The 21,782-nt window shown below is 35.0% G+C and overlaps 4 protein-coding genes across 9 annotated transcripts; 2 read left to right on the forward strand and 2 right to left on the reverse strand.

Annotated features, from left to right (window-relative positions):
* Positions 1 to 31: 31 nt before the first annotated feature.
* Positions 32 to 5,225, reverse strand: LOC109856402. Of its 2 annotated transcripts, none has more exons than XM_020431648.1 (5): positions 4,629 to 5,225; positions 4,415 to 4,519; positions 4,067 to 4,228; positions 3,735 to 3,972; positions 32 to 3,631 (listed from the first exon to the last, which is right to left on the reverse strand). In XM_020431648.1, the coding sequence occupies exons 1-5, from the start codon at positions 4,714 to 4,716 to the stop codon at positions 1,642 to 1,644; spliced, it is 2,583 nt and encodes an 860-aa protein (XP_020287237.1). In that variant the 5' UTR covers positions 4,717 to 5,225; the 3' UTR covers positions 32 to 1,641. The 2 variants fall into 2 exon arrangements, with proteins under 2 accessions (XP_020287237.1, XP_020287238.1); XM_020431649.1 differs by having other exon boundaries at positions 4,415 to 4,516; positions 4,629 to 4,735.
* A 165-nt stretch (positions 5,226 to 5,390) lies between these two features.
* LOC109856404 (TBC1 domain family member 19) lies at positions 5,391 to 8,256 on the forward strand. 2 transcript variants are annotated; one of them, XM_020431661.1, is made up of 11 exons: positions 5,391 to 5,627; positions 5,704 to 5,826; positions 5,913 to 6,120; positions 6,206 to 6,293; positions 6,439 to 6,499; positions 6,595 to 6,825; positions 6,895 to 6,969; positions 7,064 to 7,298; positions 7,414 to 7,615; positions 7,722 to 7,908; positions 8,007 to 8,256. In XM_020431661.1, the coding sequence occupies exons 1-11, from the start codon at positions 5,517 to 5,519 to the stop codon at positions 8,073 to 8,075; spliced, it is 1,590 nt and encodes a 529-aa protein (XP_020287250.1). In that variant the 5' UTR covers positions 5,391 to 5,516; the 3' UTR covers positions 8,076 to 8,256. The 2 variants fall into 2 exon arrangements, with proteins under 2 accessions (XP_020287250.1, XP_020287249.1); XM_020431660.1 differs by having other exon boundaries at positions 5,391 to 6,120.
* A 199-nt stretch (positions 8,257 to 8,455) lies between these two features.
* On the forward strand, positions 8,456 to 16,207 carry LOC109856386 (coronin-7). Of its 4 annotated transcripts, none has more exons than XM_020431620.1 (17): positions 8,456 to 8,650; positions 9,235 to 9,447; positions 9,537 to 9,685; positions 9,804 to 9,990; positions 10,070 to 10,367; positions 10,468 to 10,723; positions 10,808 to 10,960; positions 11,988 to 12,401; positions 12,635 to 13,385; positions 13,476 to 13,646; positions 13,745 to 14,183; positions 14,264 to 14,402; positions 14,495 to 14,701; positions 14,793 to 14,928; positions 15,008 to 15,144; positions 15,555 to 15,644; positions 15,816 to 16,207. In XM_020431620.1, exons 2-17 carry the CDS (start codon positions 9,288 to 9,290, stop codon positions 15,822 to 15,824), a joined length of 3,696 nt encoding a protein of 1,231 aa, XP_020287209.1. In that variant the 5' UTR covers positions 8,456 to 8,650; positions 9,235 to 9,287; the 3' UTR covers positions 15,825 to 16,207. The 4 variants fall into 4 exon arrangements, with proteins under 4 accessions (XP_020287209.1, XP_020287213.1, XP_020287211.1 ...); XM_020431622.1 differs by lacking the exon at positions 8,456 to 8,650 and adding an exon at positions 8,657 to 8,758; XM_020431623.1 differs by lacking the exon at positions 8,456 to 8,650 and adding an exon at positions 8,786 to 9,052.
* Positions 16,208 to 18,253: 2,046 nt separating this feature from the next.
* Positions 18,254 to 20,230, reverse strand: LOC109856387 (ubiquitin-fold modifier 1). Its single transcript, XM_020431625.1, has 4 exons — positions 20,055 to 20,230; positions 19,878 to 19,934; positions 18,461 to 18,591; positions 18,254 to 18,387 (listed from the first exon to the last, which is right to left on the reverse strand). The coding sequence occupies exons 1-4, from the start codon at positions 20,057 to 20,059 to the stop codon at positions 18,317 to 18,319; spliced, it is 264 nt and encodes an 87-aa protein (XP_020287214.1). The 5' UTR covers positions 20,060 to 20,230; the 3' UTR covers positions 18,254 to 18,316.
* Positions 20,231 to 21,782: the final 1,552 nt, after the last annotated feature.

Genomic DNA, 21,782 nt, shown 5'->3' on the forward strand with positions numbered 1-21,782 from the left:
ACACATATAATATAAGAAACAAGTTCACATGAAAAGAAGTAATCTGTCTTTATTCTTACGAAACTTATGTTGCACGAACTAATTATTAAATGTGGATAATGTTAAATATCTAATGTCTAAATATCTATAATCTAACGAACTATGTATAAAACAACTTAAATACTTCTTACTCTTACACTCTTTTCATTTCGCGAAACTTGCACAATTCACACGCGTATTGCTTTCAAAAAATTCGAGAGCGAACAGGCTAGGAATATGTCTAACTACTCGTCTTGTTTTTATATAGAATACGTATGTACATTAACACCCCGGCATGTATATGTATGCCTTCACCTTTCGAGGATAATCGAACATTATTAGCCAGTTGCTGAATATTTATGAATGTTTGTGGAGTTTGTGAGAAAACAGTGTTCAGAATACGCTGATTCTTTGGTGATAATTGCGCGAGTATACCGAAACGAAGTGACTGACCAAACAAAACTTTAACAACTCTGACTCGACAAAAATGTGCAAATTAAATATGTATGTGCATAATAGTCGATTAGCTACAATATAACAATGAGTCTTTGCACAAGAAACATAACATTTTATATATCTTGTAAGATATGTGACCACACCACAAAGACGCTGTGTTATGTACATACGTATACAAGTGAGCGAATTAATGCTGCGTACTTATGGCGCACAAAAATTATACATTTTTACACTGCACAAGATATTGGAAACTTACTCGCTATCGATACTAAAAATGTAAATTTACAATTTAGTTGTAAACCGGCATGATGTTCTACACTTAAAATTATAACTAACTAATTATAACGTGACATTTACAACAATTGTGTAAAATTTCGTGTAAGTTCACATTTTTTTTTACAGTGTAGATGTATAATGTCAAAATCTGCAACACTTTTACTGTTTTCTAGTCGAATCTAATAATAGAAGTATTTCAGTTTTACCTCTTATCTCTTTTAAAATAGCTAACTTCAAGTTTTGGTAATCTATTAAGTACACAACATGTTTAACGCTTTCGATACACTTGTCCAGTTGTAAAATGTTCCTACAAAAGTAACAAGACATTTAGTAACACATGTATGCCACAAGTTGTTCGCGCATTATTGTATATATTTACAAAAAAACGTTAAATGTTAAATTATGTAAACTAATATATAATAGACAATTTATTTAAAATAATTGCCATTCTATCAAACGTATTACATTACTGTCGTTGTGTAAAAAAAGTTTGCCGAAGTATACTATAAATTACTTATAATAAACAGATTGAGAATAGACTAAAAATAAATGACAACATAAACTTTTTAATTATTATTAGAAAGCAAATTCTTCACACAATGCCATTTGCGGGACATCTTAATATTTATTTTTTATTATAATCTATAGAAATGAAATACTTTATACACATCACTCATATATATGTATATAATACAAATTTCATCCTCTGTGAGGTAACTGTAACTTCTTTAAGAACAAAAAGAAAAAGATTATGGCTCTAAAATGAGAAAGCTGTTGTGTCTTACACAATTATCTCTCTAAACGATTTGATTAGTTATAAAGCTGATTATAAACCAAAATAAAATATTTCAATTTACACAAATTTAGAAGTTACAGTACCTTAAAAGCTTATTAATCATCAATAATAGCACAATCATCGATAATAATGTCATCCGCTCTTTCAGTCGAAGTAACTTCTCTCACATTTACTACATTACTATCGTTTTGATCCGGGTTTACGTCATTGTTCAATATCAACAATGCCGCATCATTGTCTGTCTTTGTTTTGTTTCGCAACTCAACTTCTTTTAATGTTTTCTCAAACTCTTTTAAACGTTCTGTAAACGTTATTGACTCGTCGTTCTTGGTTGTTGGAGTAGTGATGTAATTCGTTGAACTGTCTTCTTGCTCACAATTATTTGTCTGATCGGAATCTGCATGCAAGATAAACGACGAATTCGTCTCTATTTGCTTTTCAATTGGTATTTTGTTCGAGTCCGTTAAACCATCCATATCCTCAATCTCGATGCCGTGATCTTCAATATGTTGCAAGTAAAAGATAAATTGTTCCTCGTATTTGCCGAAGTTCTCAAGCGTCATCACTGCTTTCGAAGCACTATCGTCTGTTCTCGACTTGTCATAATCGACTTTCTTCAAAACCGAGTGACCGATATATTTCTCATAATCCCTTGAGATCACGTCGTATACTTGAATCTCTTGATCTACCAATGAATGCGCAATGTCATCACCGACGGCTCGATGCACAACTTGTTTTTTAGAGAAAAGCACATTTTCAACAATTTTACACTGTTTAACAAGTTCAGATGGCTCGATAACTTTGTGATCGATCAATTTTTCAATTTCAGACTCGGTATCGGAATCGTTAACGCAAATCATGTCTAATGGAATCTCTACATTTTCCGAACTTGTTATTGTGTTCTCGTCGGTTGAAGACGGCGACGCGTTCTTATCTATTTTTCGAGATCTCACCCAGTCATTATATTCGCGCACTGCTCTATCGTTAATTTGCGCTAACTGTAGTACCGTGTCGCGTATAATTTGATAAAACTGCATCATCTTTTTTCGCGCAATCAAATCAATATCTTCATTTCGTTCATTTAAATTAAAGAAATTCACTAGTTTTTCATTTATGTTACTTAAAACTTGTTTGAGTTCTTGACTGTGCGGCGACATCTTCTCACTAAAGGAAGGAGGAGTCGTCTTCAGAGATGAGTACATCACTTTCAGAGACTGTTCTATTATTTTACCGATATTTGTCTTGTCCCATGCAAGCGCAACAGGAACTATTCTCTCGGAAGATATAATAACATCCTTGTTCTTGTTATTCACATTGGCTGTTGGATTTTCGACAATCTTCGGTTCGTCGTCAGAATCACTGTCAAGTTCGATTATGTTGGAAGGCGTGCCTTCAAGCAAGTTCCGCAAGACAAGAGAAGATCTGTTTGGTGATTTGGGTATGGACACCATTGTATTTGACTGGAGTGATTGCGGTGCATGGAATTTATTTGACTGTAACGGTTGGCTCGTCTGTGACTGTGACTGAGGAATAAGAACTGCGCATCTACGAGGCGCGGAGTCTGCAGTAGACGGTGTAATATAAGCGTTTGAACCTATGGAACCTACCAGAGTAGCGTGATATATTGTCTGTTTTTGCAATGTATTGGTATTTTCAAATCTCGATGATGATGAAACGTCTGAACGAGACATGTCATTCACTAAACTTGATGATGGAAAGAGAACGTTATCCGACACAGTTCTGATCTTATTGGGCTCGGTTCCTTGTTCATTCGAAGGGAAATTAGTTAACATCGAAGTTGGACGTGGCCGAATGGGATACAGTTGCTTCACATATGACGTATTGACGCCATTTAAATTGGTATGCATCGGCTGAGTGAGTTTGAACTTTCTCATTTGTTTGCGTTTGTTTCCTTGATTTATTAACCCATTGTATGAAGGTACATATGTCTCATCCTCATCTTCAGAATTTGATTCGTTTCTTCGACGTTTGCGTTTTCTCGTACGCGGACAACACGGCGATTCATCTAAATTCATCTTATCCTCAATTTCCTGGGTAGACATTACCTTACTATTTTTGAGTATTCTGTGAAATATATTAAAAATCAATATCAATATGCACATATTCAAAAAAATAAATAAATTAAAGATTGATGTGTTACTAATAAGAGCATTTCTCGTGACAATACCTTTTTACTGTTTTCACGTGTTCGAGAAGAGCCCAACACACAGCTCTTGCGCTGTACAGATCACTAGGATTGCATACAAAGCATTTCCATTTTTCGTCGGCCTCAATTTTCTTTCTAACCAAAGATGTGAAATTTCTTCTTATACATTTTGTACAAAATGTATTACTGCAATATGAACAGCAATACAAACTACCACCATTTGCACACCATCTACAGAACATGTCTGTAGCATCATCACCTAAAGATATAAAGTATAAATCATAAATTATAATTCTAATAAATTATAAACATTTTATAAAACACACACGAATAAATAAATTGATTATGTTTACCTTGTTCAAAATTGCCATCTCCATAAAATGCTCGACATTTTGCACAAAGTAGCGTACGAAGTATAGGATGTTGATACATATTATGAGCTTGAGATGGAGCAGAACCTATGTGCACGTCGCATGCTGTACAGTGAAGTCTCCAGAATCTTACGGATGCAAGATCTGAAACATTAAATGTTTATGTTACACACATGTAATATGCGCAATTTCTGCTATTTCAAAAGTAACTTCTTGTAAATTTATATTATTTTCTTCAATCAAATCGAAACAAACAGGGAAAAAAAAATGTGTGAACTATAAACTGTTAGTGAGAAGTAGAAAGACTTCTTGTCCACACACAGAACTGACCATTGTCGAACATGAGGTTGTAGAAATTCTTCTCTTCCTCGGGAACCGGCGCGACTTCCAGTTCGGGAATTGAGTTGAGTAAACTGTTATCTTTTTCTGATACTGCTGCAATAGAAGAGAACAAAGTATAGGTTAGAACAACTCGAGTATCGAGTTTGGATATGGAAGCTCGCGTTTCGTTGCGTCCGTTCTGCTCGCAACAATCATTACTTACCATTTGAATCCGTTTCCGACTCTTCTTTCACCTGTACCTCGAGCATAGCTGAGATATCCATGTTAGTTTTGGCAACTTCGTCGATCATCAGCAGCAAAGTTGTATGTTTCAAAACAACCGGGATTGTTGCACCGCCATTTTCCTACGTGAAACAGCGTGAGAGCGGTTGTAACGAGGTTTCCGATTGACGTAAAGGATCTCAAAGATTCGCGTTATCGAATTCGCGCAATTAATCGCAATTTAATCGAAGAACTTTCGCGCTGCAGCTCCGCCAGTTCCAACTCTGGTCCGGTTAACCTGCCTGCCTACGGCTGAACTCCTAACTCCATCCTGTTCTGACAGAAATGGCACGTCGGGGAAAAAAAAAAACCGGAGAGAAAGAGAACCACATCGAACATGTGGCGTTCTTGTTTCTCTCGGAGCACAAATGTTGTTGTTTTTTTTTTTATAAACAATTTTTTTTCTCGCCAAACCTTTCAGAAAACACTTTGCGCAATATGAGACGACGCACAGAGACAGATGAATTTCAATATTCCTCACACATATCTATACAAACACACATCATCGCGCACATGCAGCCACTTGCCCACTTGTGTGGTGCGGGCCCGTGTTTCTAGATCCATCGCCGGTAAACTTGCGAAAATCTATAGTTTACGTCATGCACTTTATATATTTTCATCTATCCGTTTCTTTTAAGGCGCATTTTCATATCTTTCTCGCACATGAATACTCGACGTTTCCAACGGAACGACACACGTGACCGTTGCTGTGGAAAAACGATTGTTTAAATATGGCGCACATTTTCAATTTATCTTCGAACGCGAGAAAGAATCCTGTCCCAGAGAGAGAGAGAGAGAGAGCGCACGAGAGAGTGCACATCGAAAAACAATGAGCGAAGAAATTACGGAGAAGAATGCGTCCCTCGACAAGACAGCTCGGAAACTCACCGAGGATATACAGAACATGTCGAATTACAAGGCGCTTTACAGCGAAATACAGGTGGGTGGTGTTGAGACTCGAATTACACATTTTGGGAGAAATTTAATTGTTGTTATCCTTGTCTTTTTCTCGCCAGAGACTCGTCGCGTCGCCCGTCGTGGACAAGGACGATTTCAAAAATTCCCTGATCGCGGCATTGAAAACCAACGGCTTGGAAACGGAGATCAGAAACACCGTGTTTCACTGGGCGCGATCGCGAGTACGTGGGTACTTGTGTTTTTTTTTTTTTTTTTTTTTTCAAGGCAATTTTGGGTACAAGTTTTAACGATCCGAACAAATTTTCAGGGCTCGTTGCACTCGCGATCGGTTTCCCACATACAATCGGCCGATCTGAGTTACTTGAAGAAGACACAGATTCAATGGGAACGGCGCATACAGAAGTCGTTGAATTCGACGTGCAGCGAACTAAATATTCCACTGGCTCGTATAAGACCAACTGCCGATCGGGACGAACTTGTCGAAAAGTGGAACGAACTTAGCACTTACGACATCGGTTAATATTTATTCGCGAAAATATATCGTCTCACAAATTATTCGTTGCTTATCTCGTTTGTGTGATGCAATTTTTCTCATTTCAGATTTGTCGCAATATCGACCGTTGTACGCGCCGAAGGATTTCTTAGACGTGTTGTTTTCCATACGCGATCCTTCCTTTAAGAAGCAACCGTGCGTGTAGAGAAACTTTATATAGATTTATTAAACATGATAATTAGACAATTAAATTTATATAATTTGATTTTAAATTCTTGATAATAACACATTCACGAGAATGAGACAAACGTGTTTTAACAAGAGCGGAAAACCGTTTCAGAGACGAATTGAATTGGGATTTCAGTCACATACAAATTGGCGTAAAAACACTCGCGCAATTGGTATATAAAACTTTTTTACAAATGATTGTACAAATTTGTGATTTTTGTGTATATATATCTTGAGTACGACATATTTTTTTTTTTTTTCTGTGTAGAGACGCATGTATTCGGAATTGGCTCAAGGAATGTCGTTACTCGGAGTGAATCCTGAACTGCCGTCCGCGGAAGGTTTTCCGAATTTAGAAGCCGAGCGTACGCACATCGGCGAAAAAGTACTGAGTTCCAATCACGCACCGATCGCTCAAGAATTTCTCAAACGTGGCTCGCCGCGAGCGTTACGCGGTCGACTCTGGTCTCTCGTTCTCGGATCCGTTATCAAAGATAACGTACGATTAATGTTTCATAGGTAGACGTCTTTGTTACAAAATAATCTAGATAAATTCCTTTTGTTTCAGGACGTAGATTATTACGATGAATTAAAAAATATGGTATTGCAGTACGACATTGTGATAGATAAACTGATAATAATGGTAAATTTGTTTTGTTTGTTTTTTTTTTTTCAACGCAAATATTTCGATATAAAACAAACAGCAATTGTATTGTTAATGTAACGATTGCGCGCAGGATGTACAGTTAACGGCAAGAAACGACGATCAGTATTTTGTATTCGAGGATATTTTGTACAAAACCATGTTGTGTTTCTCGCGAGATTCCGAAGTGCTTGCTCCGGTCACAACTGACAGAAGTGCCGGCGGCCAAGTGATTCACGCGGTTCTGCAGGGCAAACCGGCGACGTTAGAAAATACATTGGTTTTTCCACCTAGCGGTGTTATTCCGTTTCACGGATTCACAATGTACGGTAAGAAATTCTATTCCAAAATTATTATTGCACGGCATTCAGACTCAAGTTAAATTCACGTGTGTAATTTAATTGAACGAACTGCAAATTATACACCGTGTGTGGTGGTTGCTAGCCACACCGTTTTGTTATTTATACGACGATCCCTGCGCCATGTATTACACTTTTCGTGCGTTTTACCTGAGATATTGGTTTCGTCTGCACACCGTGTCGAGCCACGAACAAGGCATAGTCGCTCTCTGTTTGCTCTTCGAACGATTGCTGCAGTGCCACGAACCGCAATTATGGGCCCATTTAAAAAATATACACGTTCAACCGTGAGTGTCAACTTCAACGTTTTGTTTTCTCAATTAATTAACATGTTTTTTTATTTACGTACGTTAATATCATAAGCGCGCGCACTTATTGTTTTTTTTTTTTTAGCATAAGAATAGTTTTTAAATGGCTCATGAGAGGTTTCAGCGGTCATTTACCACCCGAACAACTGTTGTATCTGTGGGATCTAATTCTCGGTTATGACTCTTTGGAGATCATCCCGTTATTGGCAGTGACAATACTGAGTTTTCGAAAAGAAAATTTACTGCAAGTCAATACTCAGCAAAATGTAGAGGTGTGCAAACAACACAGCTTACTAAATACATATGTGCAAATCATTATGTGCAAATCTGTTTATAACGTGAATATTTATGTACACATCTTTATTTTCAGGCTGTATTAGCAGATTTATCTTCGTTAAAAGTAATGCCTCTCTTACAACTAGCTCTCTTGAAAGAATAATAGTATTATTTATATATATATATTTTATGTACATGAAATACCGATGCGCAACACAGAATTTGTAATTTTTTAATGATATATATACGTATCAAATTTGGTAATCCTATGGATTTGATGTGATACGTAGATTTACTTCCACACATAGAAAAATAATTACACATATTATAATATATTATATGTATTATATATCAGCGCATAATATGTATATATGCTAAATATCAAATACATAAATAACATATATATCATTTAAAGATTTTACTTTTCAAACGTATTGCGATAAAACAATACAAACATGACCGCTAAAACAATCGCTGATATTCAGTGAAGTGTCGTTGAACAATATCATCGCGGGAGAGGGAGAAGTGCGCTGCGTCTCGGGTTGAAAGGTGGAGAGGGAGACTTTCCTGTTTCCGGCTGTCAACCCGTCACAACCCGTGGAGCTTGGTAGAGCAGCGACACTCGGTTTCGCACAGTCTTTTCGTTGTGTTTATCGTGTTTGTCGCCGCAACACACTCGAGATTTGCATCGAAAGCGCGTTGAATTGGCGTGTGTGAATGCGCCTCGATTTGCGAATCGTGAGTATTCCGCTTTGCGTCACGTTTCGCCGCGAAAATCGCGTCCCTGATCAGCGTCATTGCGGTAAAGCCGAAGCGGCGATCCACAGCCCGACGACGAACCGAAGGGTAGGGTGATTCTCACCCCCGAATTATTAGTCATGCACGGCTTTGCTCGGCGACGCCGAACGACCGCGTCAGTGTTACCCGCTTGTAACCAACGCCGTTGATGCGATCCCAAGAGACTTCGGCGTCGATTTCTACCTGCCATTATCGAGGCCGGGAACGCCCAGCAAATTATATTCGCATTTCTGTCCGAGCGATTGTATTACCTGCGCGAAATCTTGAATGACAAATACAATCGCGAGAGTTTCATTTTCCAAAAGTTCTTGAAAACTCTGGTCTTTGTTCTGTTCCCAAAAAGTTTGTGCTTTATATGATCTCTATAGAGTCATCAATAATTTTCACATATGCTTGTGTCAAATGTTATCAAGTTTGATAATTTTGATTAATTATAATGCCAGGCAAAACAACAATTGTGTCCACAATATGTTATATTGTTACAAAATGTTATTTGATATAACCTTGTATCTTATCTTCTTTAGATTACATGATCTAAGCAGAGTAGAGAGATTTAAAGTGAGTTAGCAACATCAAAATGGCTTGGCGTTTTAAAGCATCTAAATATAAAAATGCCGCACCAATTGTTCCTAAGCCAGAGGCTTGTATTCGGGATATTTCTGTGGGCTCATATCAAACCTATGGGAACAACATAACAGCCTCTGCAGCGTTTATGGCATTCAATGTTGATCATAATGGTATATTTGCTTATACAATAGAGATTTACATTCTGTTTGGCTTTGTTTTATTTGTTATTTTTCAATAAAATTTTTGGTTCTCTGTTAAGGTTCCAGTTTAGCAGTATTGCCATTAGAAGATTGTGGTAGAAAGAGCAAGACTATGCCACTGCTTCATGCGCATGCAGACACTGTGACAGATATGGATTTTTCTCCTTTTCACGATGGCTTACTTGCAACTGGTTCTCAGGATTGTCTTGTAAGAATCTTAAAACTTTATTCTCAGTAAATAGAAAATTATTATTTAGAAATATTAATACTCTCTTTACTTAAAACAAAAATTAGATTTTTTTGTACGTGTGTATTATTCGAATTAGGTAAAATTGTGGCATATCCCAGAAACTGGTTTGGAAGAGTCTTTGTGCAATCCAGAATGTACATTCTCTCATCGCCAACGAAGAGTCGAAGCAGTATGTTGGCATCCAACCGCCGAACATCTTCTGACCACTACATCTTTCACCAACCTGTCCCTTTGGGATGTTCTCTCTCAGCAGGAACTTTTCTGTAAATATATTTTACAACTTTACCAATCGTTTTTTCCTTACATTTTCTGTTACTCGTGAACATTTGTGTGATGTTGCAGCTAACAGTGATCACACAGAAGTAATTCAATCTCTAAGTTGGAAGCAAGATGGCACTGTTTTGGCAACGTCCTGCAAGGACAAGCAAGTGAGGATCATAGATCCTCGAGCGTCCTCTTATATTGTTAACTCGTGCTCAAGCCATCAAAGCATCAAAGATTCCAGAATAGTTTGGTTAAATAACAGTGATAGAATACTCACCACAGGATTCGACGCAGCAAGACTTCGTCAAGTTTTCATTAGGGACTTGAGGCATTTAAATGACCCAGTAAAAACACTAGAGTTGGACTGCAGCACTGGGTAAGTACAAGTTTCTTGATTTTCATCTCTCTACATTGCAAAGAATTATGATTTACATTGAAAATCACACTGCTGATGTATAAAATCTTATCTTTTGTAGTATTTTGATGCCACTTTTCGATCCTGACACAAATATGCTCTTTCTTGCTGGAAAAGGTGACACTACTATTATGTACATGGAAGTCACAGATAAAGATCCTTATCTTGTGGAGGGAATCCGTCACAGCGGCGAGCAGACCAAAGGGGTTTGCTTGGTTCCCAAACGAGCGCTCAATGTTATGCAGGCCGAAGTTAACAGACTGTTACAACTCACTTCCAATATAGTGATTCCAATCATGTATCAAGTGCCACGAAAAGTAAGCGGTAGTAGTTGCGTGAATCATTATCGCGCAATATGGCAAGTTACAATTAAAAGTTTCGTAACAAGCATTGCATTTCAGACGTACAGAGACTTTCACGCGGACATTTATCCAGAAACAGCTGGTTATGTTGCTCAAAATAACGCAGCGGCATGGATTAAAGGTCATAATGCGCCTGTACCAAAAATATCGCTTGATCCTGCTAAAAGGAACAAAGGCGAAGAGCCGATTACTGTGAGTGAACATTTTAACAACTGCTGTGATTGTTTTAATATTGTTCTAAATGTGGAACTTAAGGTAGTTTGGATCAAAAAGAGATTCAAATGTTTGGTCATATTTGTAAATATTATTTGTACGATTTTATTTTTGTTTTTTAATCATCAATCACCGCATGCTTTTCATCGTCACAACTTTTTATTTGCATTGCCATTCATATCGCGCTAATAATAGTTCTATGTAAGACGTATCTGCAATGTATTATTTATTGGTTGTATAAAGTGCTGTGTAATTTTTAGTTAATTGTGTTCTCTCTTCCGAGATACGATATTATATGTATGTTTTATATAAAAATGTATAAAAAAAGAGCAGAATATAAATTAAGCATATTAAAATATTTTTATTTGCGATCTATATATGTTTAATTTACAAAAGTTAACATTTATTAAAGTTTTATACATATATATATATATATATATTTAATTATTGTTACATACACTGATACATGCATATTTTATTTTGCGCTATCTAATTTCTTTTTCCATATTCTGTGTATATTTTTTTCACGTTTCAGATATCCAATATATGTTTTATAGTTTATACATTAGCACCATTCAAACTATTATTCCTGGCACGTGTAATATAAGTGGCAATTGATGTTGTAGCTTATTCTGCAGCGTAAGTAAAGAGTACGAAGTGTAAAAAAACATTTGGATCAATTATTTAAAGATAGAGTTTTCTTTTTCTATTACATTGGCTATTTCACACACAAGCAAATTTTTCATTAAGAAATACTTGAAACTTTATCGGAGCTTTAGTTACGTCTTCTGTATTTTTTCGTCTTTTTGTACAAAGAGACAAGTGCAAGCTATATGTGTATGTATGTGTGTAAAAGTTATGTGAATGTAGATATATATTTGATTGCTGTCGTTAAATTTACATATCACATCGAATGCAGAAACGCATTTTCAAATGTGCAAAATCGAACAGTGTAGTTTTATTCGTTGCGGTTCGCGGTCATTTAAGGATTTTACCGTACCTCCAGGTACACAAAGGGAATTTAGCGGCGCTCAAAGAGAATCAAAGCGAAATTAAAATGGAACAACAACAAACTCAACAACAACAACAACAACAACAAATGAACTCTCGGCAATCAAAAGCCTTGGTCATTACCACGCCGAAAGGATTCTCAAAACCACAGAGCAACGCGAACGAAAATGATGACAATATCGAAAACGAAGCCGAAAAAATGGACGACTCGAAAAAACTCGAGACGGAAGAAGAAAAGACGAAGATGCAAAATGGAGGACAAACTGTTCCACCGAAACCTTTACCGAGAGCGTCACGAACTAACAGCATCTCCGAAGAGGAACCGAAACCAGTGGCGCGTCCTCGCACATCGCCGAATCCCGGATCAGTAGTTACATCAGTAAATCCTAATGCGATTGGCGGATATAAGGTTGTAATCAGCTTAGAAAAAAAGAGCATTCTAATGTTATATAAGGAATTATTTGATGTTCGTGACAATGCGTGACACTTTTGCGTGTGTGGCCGATTTTTGTTTAAATCACACTTACATCATCATTGTCATGTCATTACTAACACAGTAATTTTCTCTGCGAGAATAATTCTTAGGATATGTAGAGGAAGACGAATAGATATTTATATTTTTTTTTTCTTTTCAATTTGTAGCCCCGCCTCGGTCCTAAACCATTCCAAGCAAAGTCCACCAGTCAGGAATTTTCGTTCGATAAAGTCTTCTCTGTACCTGTTGCGCCGAATAGTGACAACACCAGCAACGGTTGTCATCATCAGAACGAAGTTAATAACGTTGTAGAGCATAACACGGAAGCGGACAAGTCGCCTACTTTGACGCCTAACGAGCGCGTGAAAGATACGGAAAATGGCAAGAGCGATTCCAGTTCCATAGAGGAAGACGCTAATTCGAGCGACTCTGGTTATAAGCCGAAAACACCGAGCACCGCGGAGAGACGCAAAGTGTTTGAAACGAAAATGAAAGACGAGTCGCCCGAAAATGAAGACATTGGTAATTTTGAACGCGGCGCAAACAGAAATTCGATAGCCGAAAGACGGCGTCTTTACGAGAGTCGATCTGTATCTGTTACCGATGGGAATTTAGCGGAGAAAGCGATGGGCTCGCCAACCATGTTGAGACGAAGAGATTCCTTCAAGGCGAAGAGCGAAGTTATCAAAGAGGATGAGACGAAAAAAAGTGTTCCCATGTTACGACAGCAGAGCATGGATCCTAAATTGGAAAAGATAGAACCAGTTGCAACACCAGCTTCGAAAAGAACATCGACAGTCTTCGGAAGAGTGTCCAAGTTTCGGCATTTGAAAGGCACACCGGGACACAAATCTACGCATATTGAAAATATACGTAATATCAGTCGTCAAATATCCGGCGAGTGCGATGGCTTTCACGGTAAATAATAATTTTGTCCTCGAATAATGTGTGCAGTAAAAAAAATTCAAGCATAATGAGTACATATCTCTGTTTCTTTTGAATTTGCAGCTAATCCTGATCGAGTAGCTGTACCTTTGAGTGGTCCAGGTGGAAAGATAGCAGTATTGGAGTTGAAGAAAACCGGAAGACTACCGGATGGGGTAATGCCAGCATTGGTTCACGGCGCAACCGTAATGGACTTTCAATGGGACCCCTTTGATAATCAAAGATTGGCAGTTGGTGAGTTTGTTTATTAGAGAAGTTGTACAACATTGTAATAAAAAATATTTATTACAATTTGAAGAAATATATAAAAATCTTTTCTCTCTTTGTATTAGCTTGCGACGATGGAATAATTCGATTGTGGGAAATACCAGAATCTGGCTTGGCAAAACCGACAAACGAGCCGAAACACGTCATAGAAGCTCATACTGATAAGATCTACTTGATTAAATTTCATCCGCTGGCTTCAAACGTGCTCGCGTCCGCTTCTTACGATACGACCGTCAAGATTTGGGATTTGTCGCTCTTGTCATCTACCGAAACAGCAATTGCGAAAATCACACTGACCGGTCATACGGATCAGATATTTAGTTTAGCGTGGTCGCCGTGCGGTCAGTATCTTGCCAGCGCGTGCAAAGATGTCAAATTACGTATCTACAAGCCTCGATCGAGCGACAGTCCCGTGAAAGAGGGAAAAGGTCCCGTTGGCACGAGAGGGGCGAGAGTTGTATGGGCGCTCGAAGGCAAATATCTTGTTGTAATGGGCTTTGACAAGTAAGCGCGATAAATCACGTTTCGTTTCGTACGATATAATAAACTGCGAAAGGAAATTATATTGAAATCTTGTGTTTCAGAGTTTCTGAAAGACAGATCTACGTATTTAAGATGGATAATCTAAATACTCCTTTGAACACTGTTGGATTAGACGTCTCACCTGCCATATTAATGCCATATTATGACGAAGACAGTTCTACGCTTTTCTTAACTGGACGTGTAAGAGTGTTTTTCTTAATTAAAAAAAATCATCTTAATTACATTTGAAGTTTGCTATAATCTTTCTTTTTACTACGAAAAATCAATTTTAGGGTGACTCTACAATATACGCTTTTGAAGTAACCGAGGAACCTCCGTATTGCTGTCCACTGAGCCACCATAGATGCAGCAGTTTACACCAGGGCTTATCATTCCTTCCAAAAAATAAATGCGATGTGGCTAGCGTAGAGTTTGCATCTGCCTTGAGATTAACAAATAATACAATAGAACCTTTAAGCTTTACTGTACCGCGCATAAAGGTACGTACTATACAATAATAGATAAAAAAAAAATTTTAAAAAACTAGAAATCACTGATAAAACTCCTAACGTATGTACTTGTTTCAATTAGAGTGAATTATTCCAAGATGATCTTTTCCCTCCAACCAAAGTTATTTGGAAACCAACTTTGTCCGCAGCCGAATGGTTTAACGGTATCAATAAACAGCCATCTAGAATAAGTCTGAAACCGCCTGGTATGGACAATTGTAAGTAGAAAATACTATTTTATATGTTCTTAAAATCGAAAGATGTAATTAATTAACACGTGAATTTTTATATCCACAGTAACTGAGAATCAATCACAAAATGTAGTTACGCCTCCTCAAATTGCAAGCAAACCTTCAACAACTCCTTTTGGCATCACTGCACAACCTTTCAGTAGATTAGGTTGGAACCCGGATGTTAAAGCGAAACAAGAAGAGGTAAGACGTCACTGAATTTACATATGTTTGCATGTAATTGAATATTGATTAAAAACGTTGCCGTAAAACAAAATCAGCAAAACAAATTTCACTCATAAAATCATGATCGGAAAAATGCATGTAAATTTTCACGTCAATGTGTAGTAGTGGTATGACTTGCAATTAAGTATGACAAGCTTGAATCACAAAATTGTTCCTTGCTTTATCATTTAATTGTACAAAATGCCATGTATGTCAGAAGAAATATTCAAAATTGCTTTAAAAATTGTCGGAGAAAAAAAACTATTTTCTTTAATAAAACTTCCTATATAAATATTGTGGATGTGAGAGAAAAGCAAAGAAGAAAAGAAAAGAGTCTTGCTTTTATGTGATATCATAACTGAGCGTATTGTGTGATATGTGTGAGTCAGATCCAGAAAACTATGAGCCATTTTGTGGGAGATGTCATCCAGTGTTCACTGGAACAAGATCATATGGAAGGTGTAGAGGAGCACGAATGGGTAGGTCTTATTTGTGTTTATCCAAGTAGTTAGTAGCTTGTATTCCCTTTTTTCTGTACTTTTAGTGGCACATATTATGAATGCATATGTAAAAGAAATTTATATAAAATATGCTCACAAAGAAAGACAAAGAAAAGGAAAATTATTTAACATACGTGCGTTGTTCTTTAGGACGAGTGAAACTTGAAGACCTGCGGAGACAGATGCAACCTGATATGGCAAAACTCAACCCATGTAGTTGTTCGAGCCGTAAATTATTTATAAGTTAGAGTTATATATCAAAGAACATCGCAGTGTTACTGTGTACAGAAAGAGAGGCAATTGTATCCGAGAAAAAGACAGAGAGAGAAAGAGAGATGTACTTCCAACGATTTTCTTTCGAAGAGAAGACGAGCGATAAGTACAGTGTTTTGTATCAATTTACAACAGTAATACTCATTTTTTCGTAAATCTAGCTTAAGATTTTGTAAACACATTTTTCACCGCATAGAAATAAGAGAAATCAGGCCTTGTTAAATTACATTAATTAATTAATTTCTAAAAAAAAAAAGAAGAAAAAAAAATGAATGAATGTCACAAAAGAGGGAGTTTTTATCTTGGCAATGTAATCAATGCAATATGTAACGCAGTGTTGATGTAACGCTGTTCTTATAAAACCAAATGCGTGATTATAGCTCTAGTCGGGAATCAGTTTTCTTTTAATTGCTAATTTTTCATACATTTCTAGCTACAAATAATTCTATGGTATATTATTACTGCTGTAGAAATCATATTATAGATATATAAGATATGCTTAATTACTGTCAGGAGAATTGAAAAACTTATAGTGCGATTTGACAATAGAGTTTCATCTAATCTATTTAATGAATATCAGTTTGAAGATTCAACGGATAAGTAATTCTTAGAAGAAGTATGCTAGTATATTCATTACGCTTTCCAGTACCGAGTGTGAACGATATCAATTGTGTCAGAGACAATTATTGACAAGTATTTGATTATTTGCTATAATTGATTGTTGTGCATTAAAAACGAATTCCTTACGTAAATGAAAACTTTACTCGAAATACGTGCCATTTATAAAGCAAACGGATCTAACACTTTCTCTCGCTAACAAAAACGACGAGACAGTATTATATCACTTATTGTTAGATGTAATTTCTTAAATGTAATAATTCTTCGATGAAATTAAGACGTTCTTCTTTACTTGATGAACTGCCACACGCTCTCGAGTGCCAGATATGTTTTCGTTTCGGTAATGCTCAATGTCAATAATAGTCTCAGTATACGACATAATATAATCTATCATCATATATGTGTGATAAAATATAGAGCAAGTGACAGTTTCGTCGCAGAATTATGAAACAGAGATTTTTTTACGACATTTCGTATCCGTGTATGCACATTAATAAAAGATAGTATACAAGATAAATAAAATGCATAAGGGAAAGCATTAAATATATACATATGTTAAGCACTCTGCAAACACATTCAAACAATTATTATAACATGGAGAAAACGACTGATGATTTTTTATACTCTTCTTACCAGAATATCGAATATATACCATTAGAATGTTTCACTTCTTTCACGCGTGTTAGTATGCAAAAACTAATCCTCCTATAAACTATCTTTTTATGAAAAAGAAAACTAAACTTTTATATCATAAATAAGCAGTCACACCTCACATTGTTTCTTTGTAATATTATATCTGACAATTGTGTAACTTTTCATATCGGCGGCATACGAATATATTCGAAAATTATAATGTAGTGCCAAAAGTAAATTAATAATGGTAATTTTTGTATTCCGCACACGTTTAGACCTGTAAGATGTTTCAGAAAAGCATTCGAAAGTATTAACGAATTTTCTATACGTGTCAATGGTAAAAATGAGACTAAGACAAAACTTGATGAAATTTTAGCATATATGTTATATTTCTGTCGTCCATAAAAAAAAAATAAAAATAAATAGAAAATAGAAGAAAGAGAAATTCAACAGTATTGCGTACTTTGAAATAATTTTTAATTCTAATGTTTGTGTGTCACATTATATTATATAAGCACACAAGTATGATCAAGATTTATACTTTTGCAGTTTTAAAGCAAACTCTCTATTCATTCGTGACAGAGGTGTAATGAAACGCAATCTCTTGCAATACGTAAGATTTGAGAGATCAAGATTTATAACAAAAAATGTTCAAATCTTTGAAAATTTTTCGCCACTTTATCTCGTGCTTTGTAAACGATTGTTGTCAAAATGATTTTATCATATAATGATGTATCTTTATATCAGTCTTATACCAATTATTGTATTTGAGCTATAAATCTTTTTATTAAAAAAAAATTCAAAGTGTCTAATTTTAATATTCGCATTTCCCAAAGTTTCTCGTATTGTAAATGTAATTCTGCCCACAATAAGAGTATTACGTTTTGATTTATAAAAACGTTTATTTAACATGTGTATTTTATCAGATAAAGTAAATTTTACGTTTTTTAAGCATTTTATTTGTTTCAAAAAGCATATAGGAATGTTTTTATTGTGAATAAATATAAATGTTTTTATAACTGTGTATAGATTTTATGCATTTTTATAATATTTAAGTAATTGTTTCGTGATTCATGTTATATATATATATAAAGATATACAATATCTATTAAACAATATTACTTAAATCATCTAATATATCCAACGCGATCTCTAGGAATCAACCTAAGATCCGAGCCATGTTTAAGAAACACATTTCCTGAAAGTTCAAATTGTATAATTTGGTTGTATAGAGTTTATAGGCAAAAAATCATTGTTACGTAAAGATTTACCCGCAGTTTGTTGAGGATTAATTCCTATGCCATCGTCTGTAATTATTGCTGATGTAGCTGGTGGTACTCTAAATTCTTCAGCAGCAAATTTTAACACAGCAGTAAATGGAGTATTTTCCGGTACACTAAGTCTGCAATTGAAATAACAATCATTGAAATGTATTTTCATTATCATGCAAAAACGTGCTGACAATATATAATGTAAAGAAAAATATTTTTTTATGCAAAAATATTTTTGCATTATACATAAATAATTACATAATTGTAATATTTTAACACAGGGTTGAGTGGTAATTATATTGTTAAAAACAGCAATTGTTGCGGTAAAAATAATTTATTTTTATACAAGTCATTAAGTATTTTATAAAATGTAAAATTTGTGAGATTAAAACATCAATTCTAGAAAAATTACTATTAGTTCGAAATATCAGCTTCAATATCGTTCCATATGTCACTATCTGGTTGAGTTTTTACAGCAGACATTCGATTGTAAATACGTTCGCGAATTACACGAGGACCATTCAACAAAGTCTTTATTAGCTTGCAGAGATGTTCATAGTTAAATTTAAAATCTGAATGCCACTTTCCATCTTTAATGTACATATTTCGCGCAAAATAGAATATTGCATCGATAAAATCCATACAAAAATCGTTATTGTCTCGGAGTAAAATCAAAAGTAATTTTCTTTCAGTATTCGCAAATGTCACGCATATTTCGGGATCGTAATTGACCAGTTTTGCCGTGAAAATCTCTGCGACTAATTTTTTAATTGTATCATTGTTTGATTCATTTGTTAGATGTATCAATTTTGAAACATGACCATCATGTAACATCTTGTTTATGCATTCCACAACATCATTTTGATCTCCATTAGCTATTGCTATTTGCCATGACATAATCAATGCTTCATCTTCCATGTGAGACAATGGCACTTCTAATTCTGTCAAGGATTCTATGATCATGTTTGTGGCAATGGATGTGCTCATAATTTCTTTCAGAAAAATACTTAATCTGTCCTGACTGAAATGTTGGGTGTACAGTTTTAAATATTCGTCAACTATCTTTGTGGGAATACGCGTATCTTTCACATAATGTTCTAATAATCTGTCACAGGCTTTTTCCAAATCGGAACATGTAATTTCCTCATTCTGTGGAAATAATTTTCGCTCCAACTTCTTACGCAAATACTTTTCAAAACTCAACGTTTTATCTTCAGCTCGAACTTTTTCAATAGTAGCTTCGATAAAATGAGCACATTTGAAAGCTTGCGTTATATTTTCCACTGTTATCTCTTCACCGACAATTGGTGTTTGGAGCAACGTGAAAAACACATCGATGGTTTTGAAAATTTCCGAGCTTACAGCTTGCATTCTGTCGTATCACTTAAGAGAATGTATTTTTTAAACGGCCACTTACACTTTGTATGGCAGACTGGGATCAGACGTAAGAGTTATTCTGAAAGTAACTTTGGACCTGCAACACAGTACACTTTATCAGTTGTCAAACCGACAAAACATATGGTTTCATCAGACATGTGCAAGCTTCTTTATCTCTTTATTTTTTATCTTAAAAACTTAATAAAACTCCACGTACGCCATATGGTTATTCAATATGCCGATTGCTACTGTACGATATGAAGATAATATAAGAGTAAACTCAAGTTGTCTCAAATCTCAAATTTGTATTTAATACTGCAATTGCTTTAAATTGTTTGAAGCAGAGAGAAGAGAGACAGCGGCCAAGGCCTATAGAGAAATGTGTAATCACTTTTCCGCCTCGTAAACTAGCGCATGTCCACGAGTGGTACAACACATTGGAACTACGCAGCCAGTCCACGAGCGACATGTCGGTACGCTATGTCCACAGCGTGCGGTTTTATTCTGTGCTATGTGCACGAGTTTAAATGGTCAACTTTCTTTAAGTGTGTGAGTATATTCGAGAGCGTGAATTTGATTTTTTTTGAAATTTAAAATGAACGATCTCGTGATGAGAAGATGAGAAAGGAAAACAGAAAAGGATAAGAAAAACCATTGCAACTTTTCGTACAACATAAATGTGACATACCAGAAAATATGTGATAGTCAAGAAAAGAATCTTATTTTAGCGAGCAACATCAGAATTCGTGGAGTGTAGTCAAATATCATCTCCTTTTACATCATCATTTGCTGCTCTGTGCTTTATAAATTTTATTTTATTTTCTTAAAAATACTACATATATACAAAATACACAAAAAACCATATATATTATACAAAGGTGTTTTAACGGTACACAAATATAATGTCTGAAAAGTTGCAATTCCAAGAAATATAGCTTCTGCTTTTTTATTTAAAACTCTTTATCAGTGTGTTTTCTATTTCCAAGTTTCATTTTACAATTTTTTTATACATTACAATAGAATACAATTCTATTACACATTTATTACATATAACATACAATATCATATAATATAATATAAATAGTTATATATAATCCTACCTACCTACCTATACCTATCTTAGACATCTATCTTAAACGTTACTAGCCTTATTAATTAAGATTAAGGCTGCATAACAACCTTGATCCTAATTTGACATTTTGATTTCTCCCTACTTATCCGGTATATCGGTCTAATATATTTCCTAACATATTTCCTACCTACCCGGCCTAATATATTTTCTACAAGCGCTTGTAGATACGCATCCCTACCTACACAGATACCTATTTACTTACTTACTTTAGAAAGTTTTAAAATCTATCAAATATTTTACGCAAGGGACAGTTGTTTTAAAATTAAAAAGTATTATTTTAAATTTATTTTATTTTCGCGACCGAGTTTTTATATTTTATTTGATTTAAAGAAAGTATGTACCCATCCGATAAAGCCTATCATGTATTTATAGATGAGATAGAATATGTGAAAAAAGTAAAAATATATATTTAAATATTTATATATTTCAAATATATATTCAAATATATATTTTTGCAAAGATAAAATAGAAAAGAATAAGTATAAAGAAGAGAATAGATATAAAGAGAACATGAGTCTCCGAAAAAAGATTCTATATCGGTTCTTTAAGAGAAATTGATATAGAAATATAAAACTGGATGTAAAAAAAATATATAAAAAATATAAGTCTTAAAAAAAAGATTCTATATCAGTACTTTAAGAGAAATTGATATAGAAGTACAAAAGAATAAAAGACTCCAAAAAATATTCTATATCGGTTCTTTAAGAGAAATTGATATAGAAATATGAAAGTAGAGATGTAGAAAATACAGATAAATATATATATTTTAAAAAATATAAAAAAATATATTTAAAAAAAATAAAAAAAGCACAT

The sequence above is a fragment of the Pseudomyrmex gracilis genome, unplaced genomic scaffold (assembly GCF_002006095.1).
Source record: "Pseudomyrmex gracilis isolate BER0280 unplaced genomic scaffold, ASM200609v1 scaffold_117, whole genome shotgun sequence".
NCBI lineage: Eukaryota > Metazoa > Arthropoda > Insecta > Hymenoptera > Formicidae > Pseudomyrmex > Pseudomyrmex gracilis.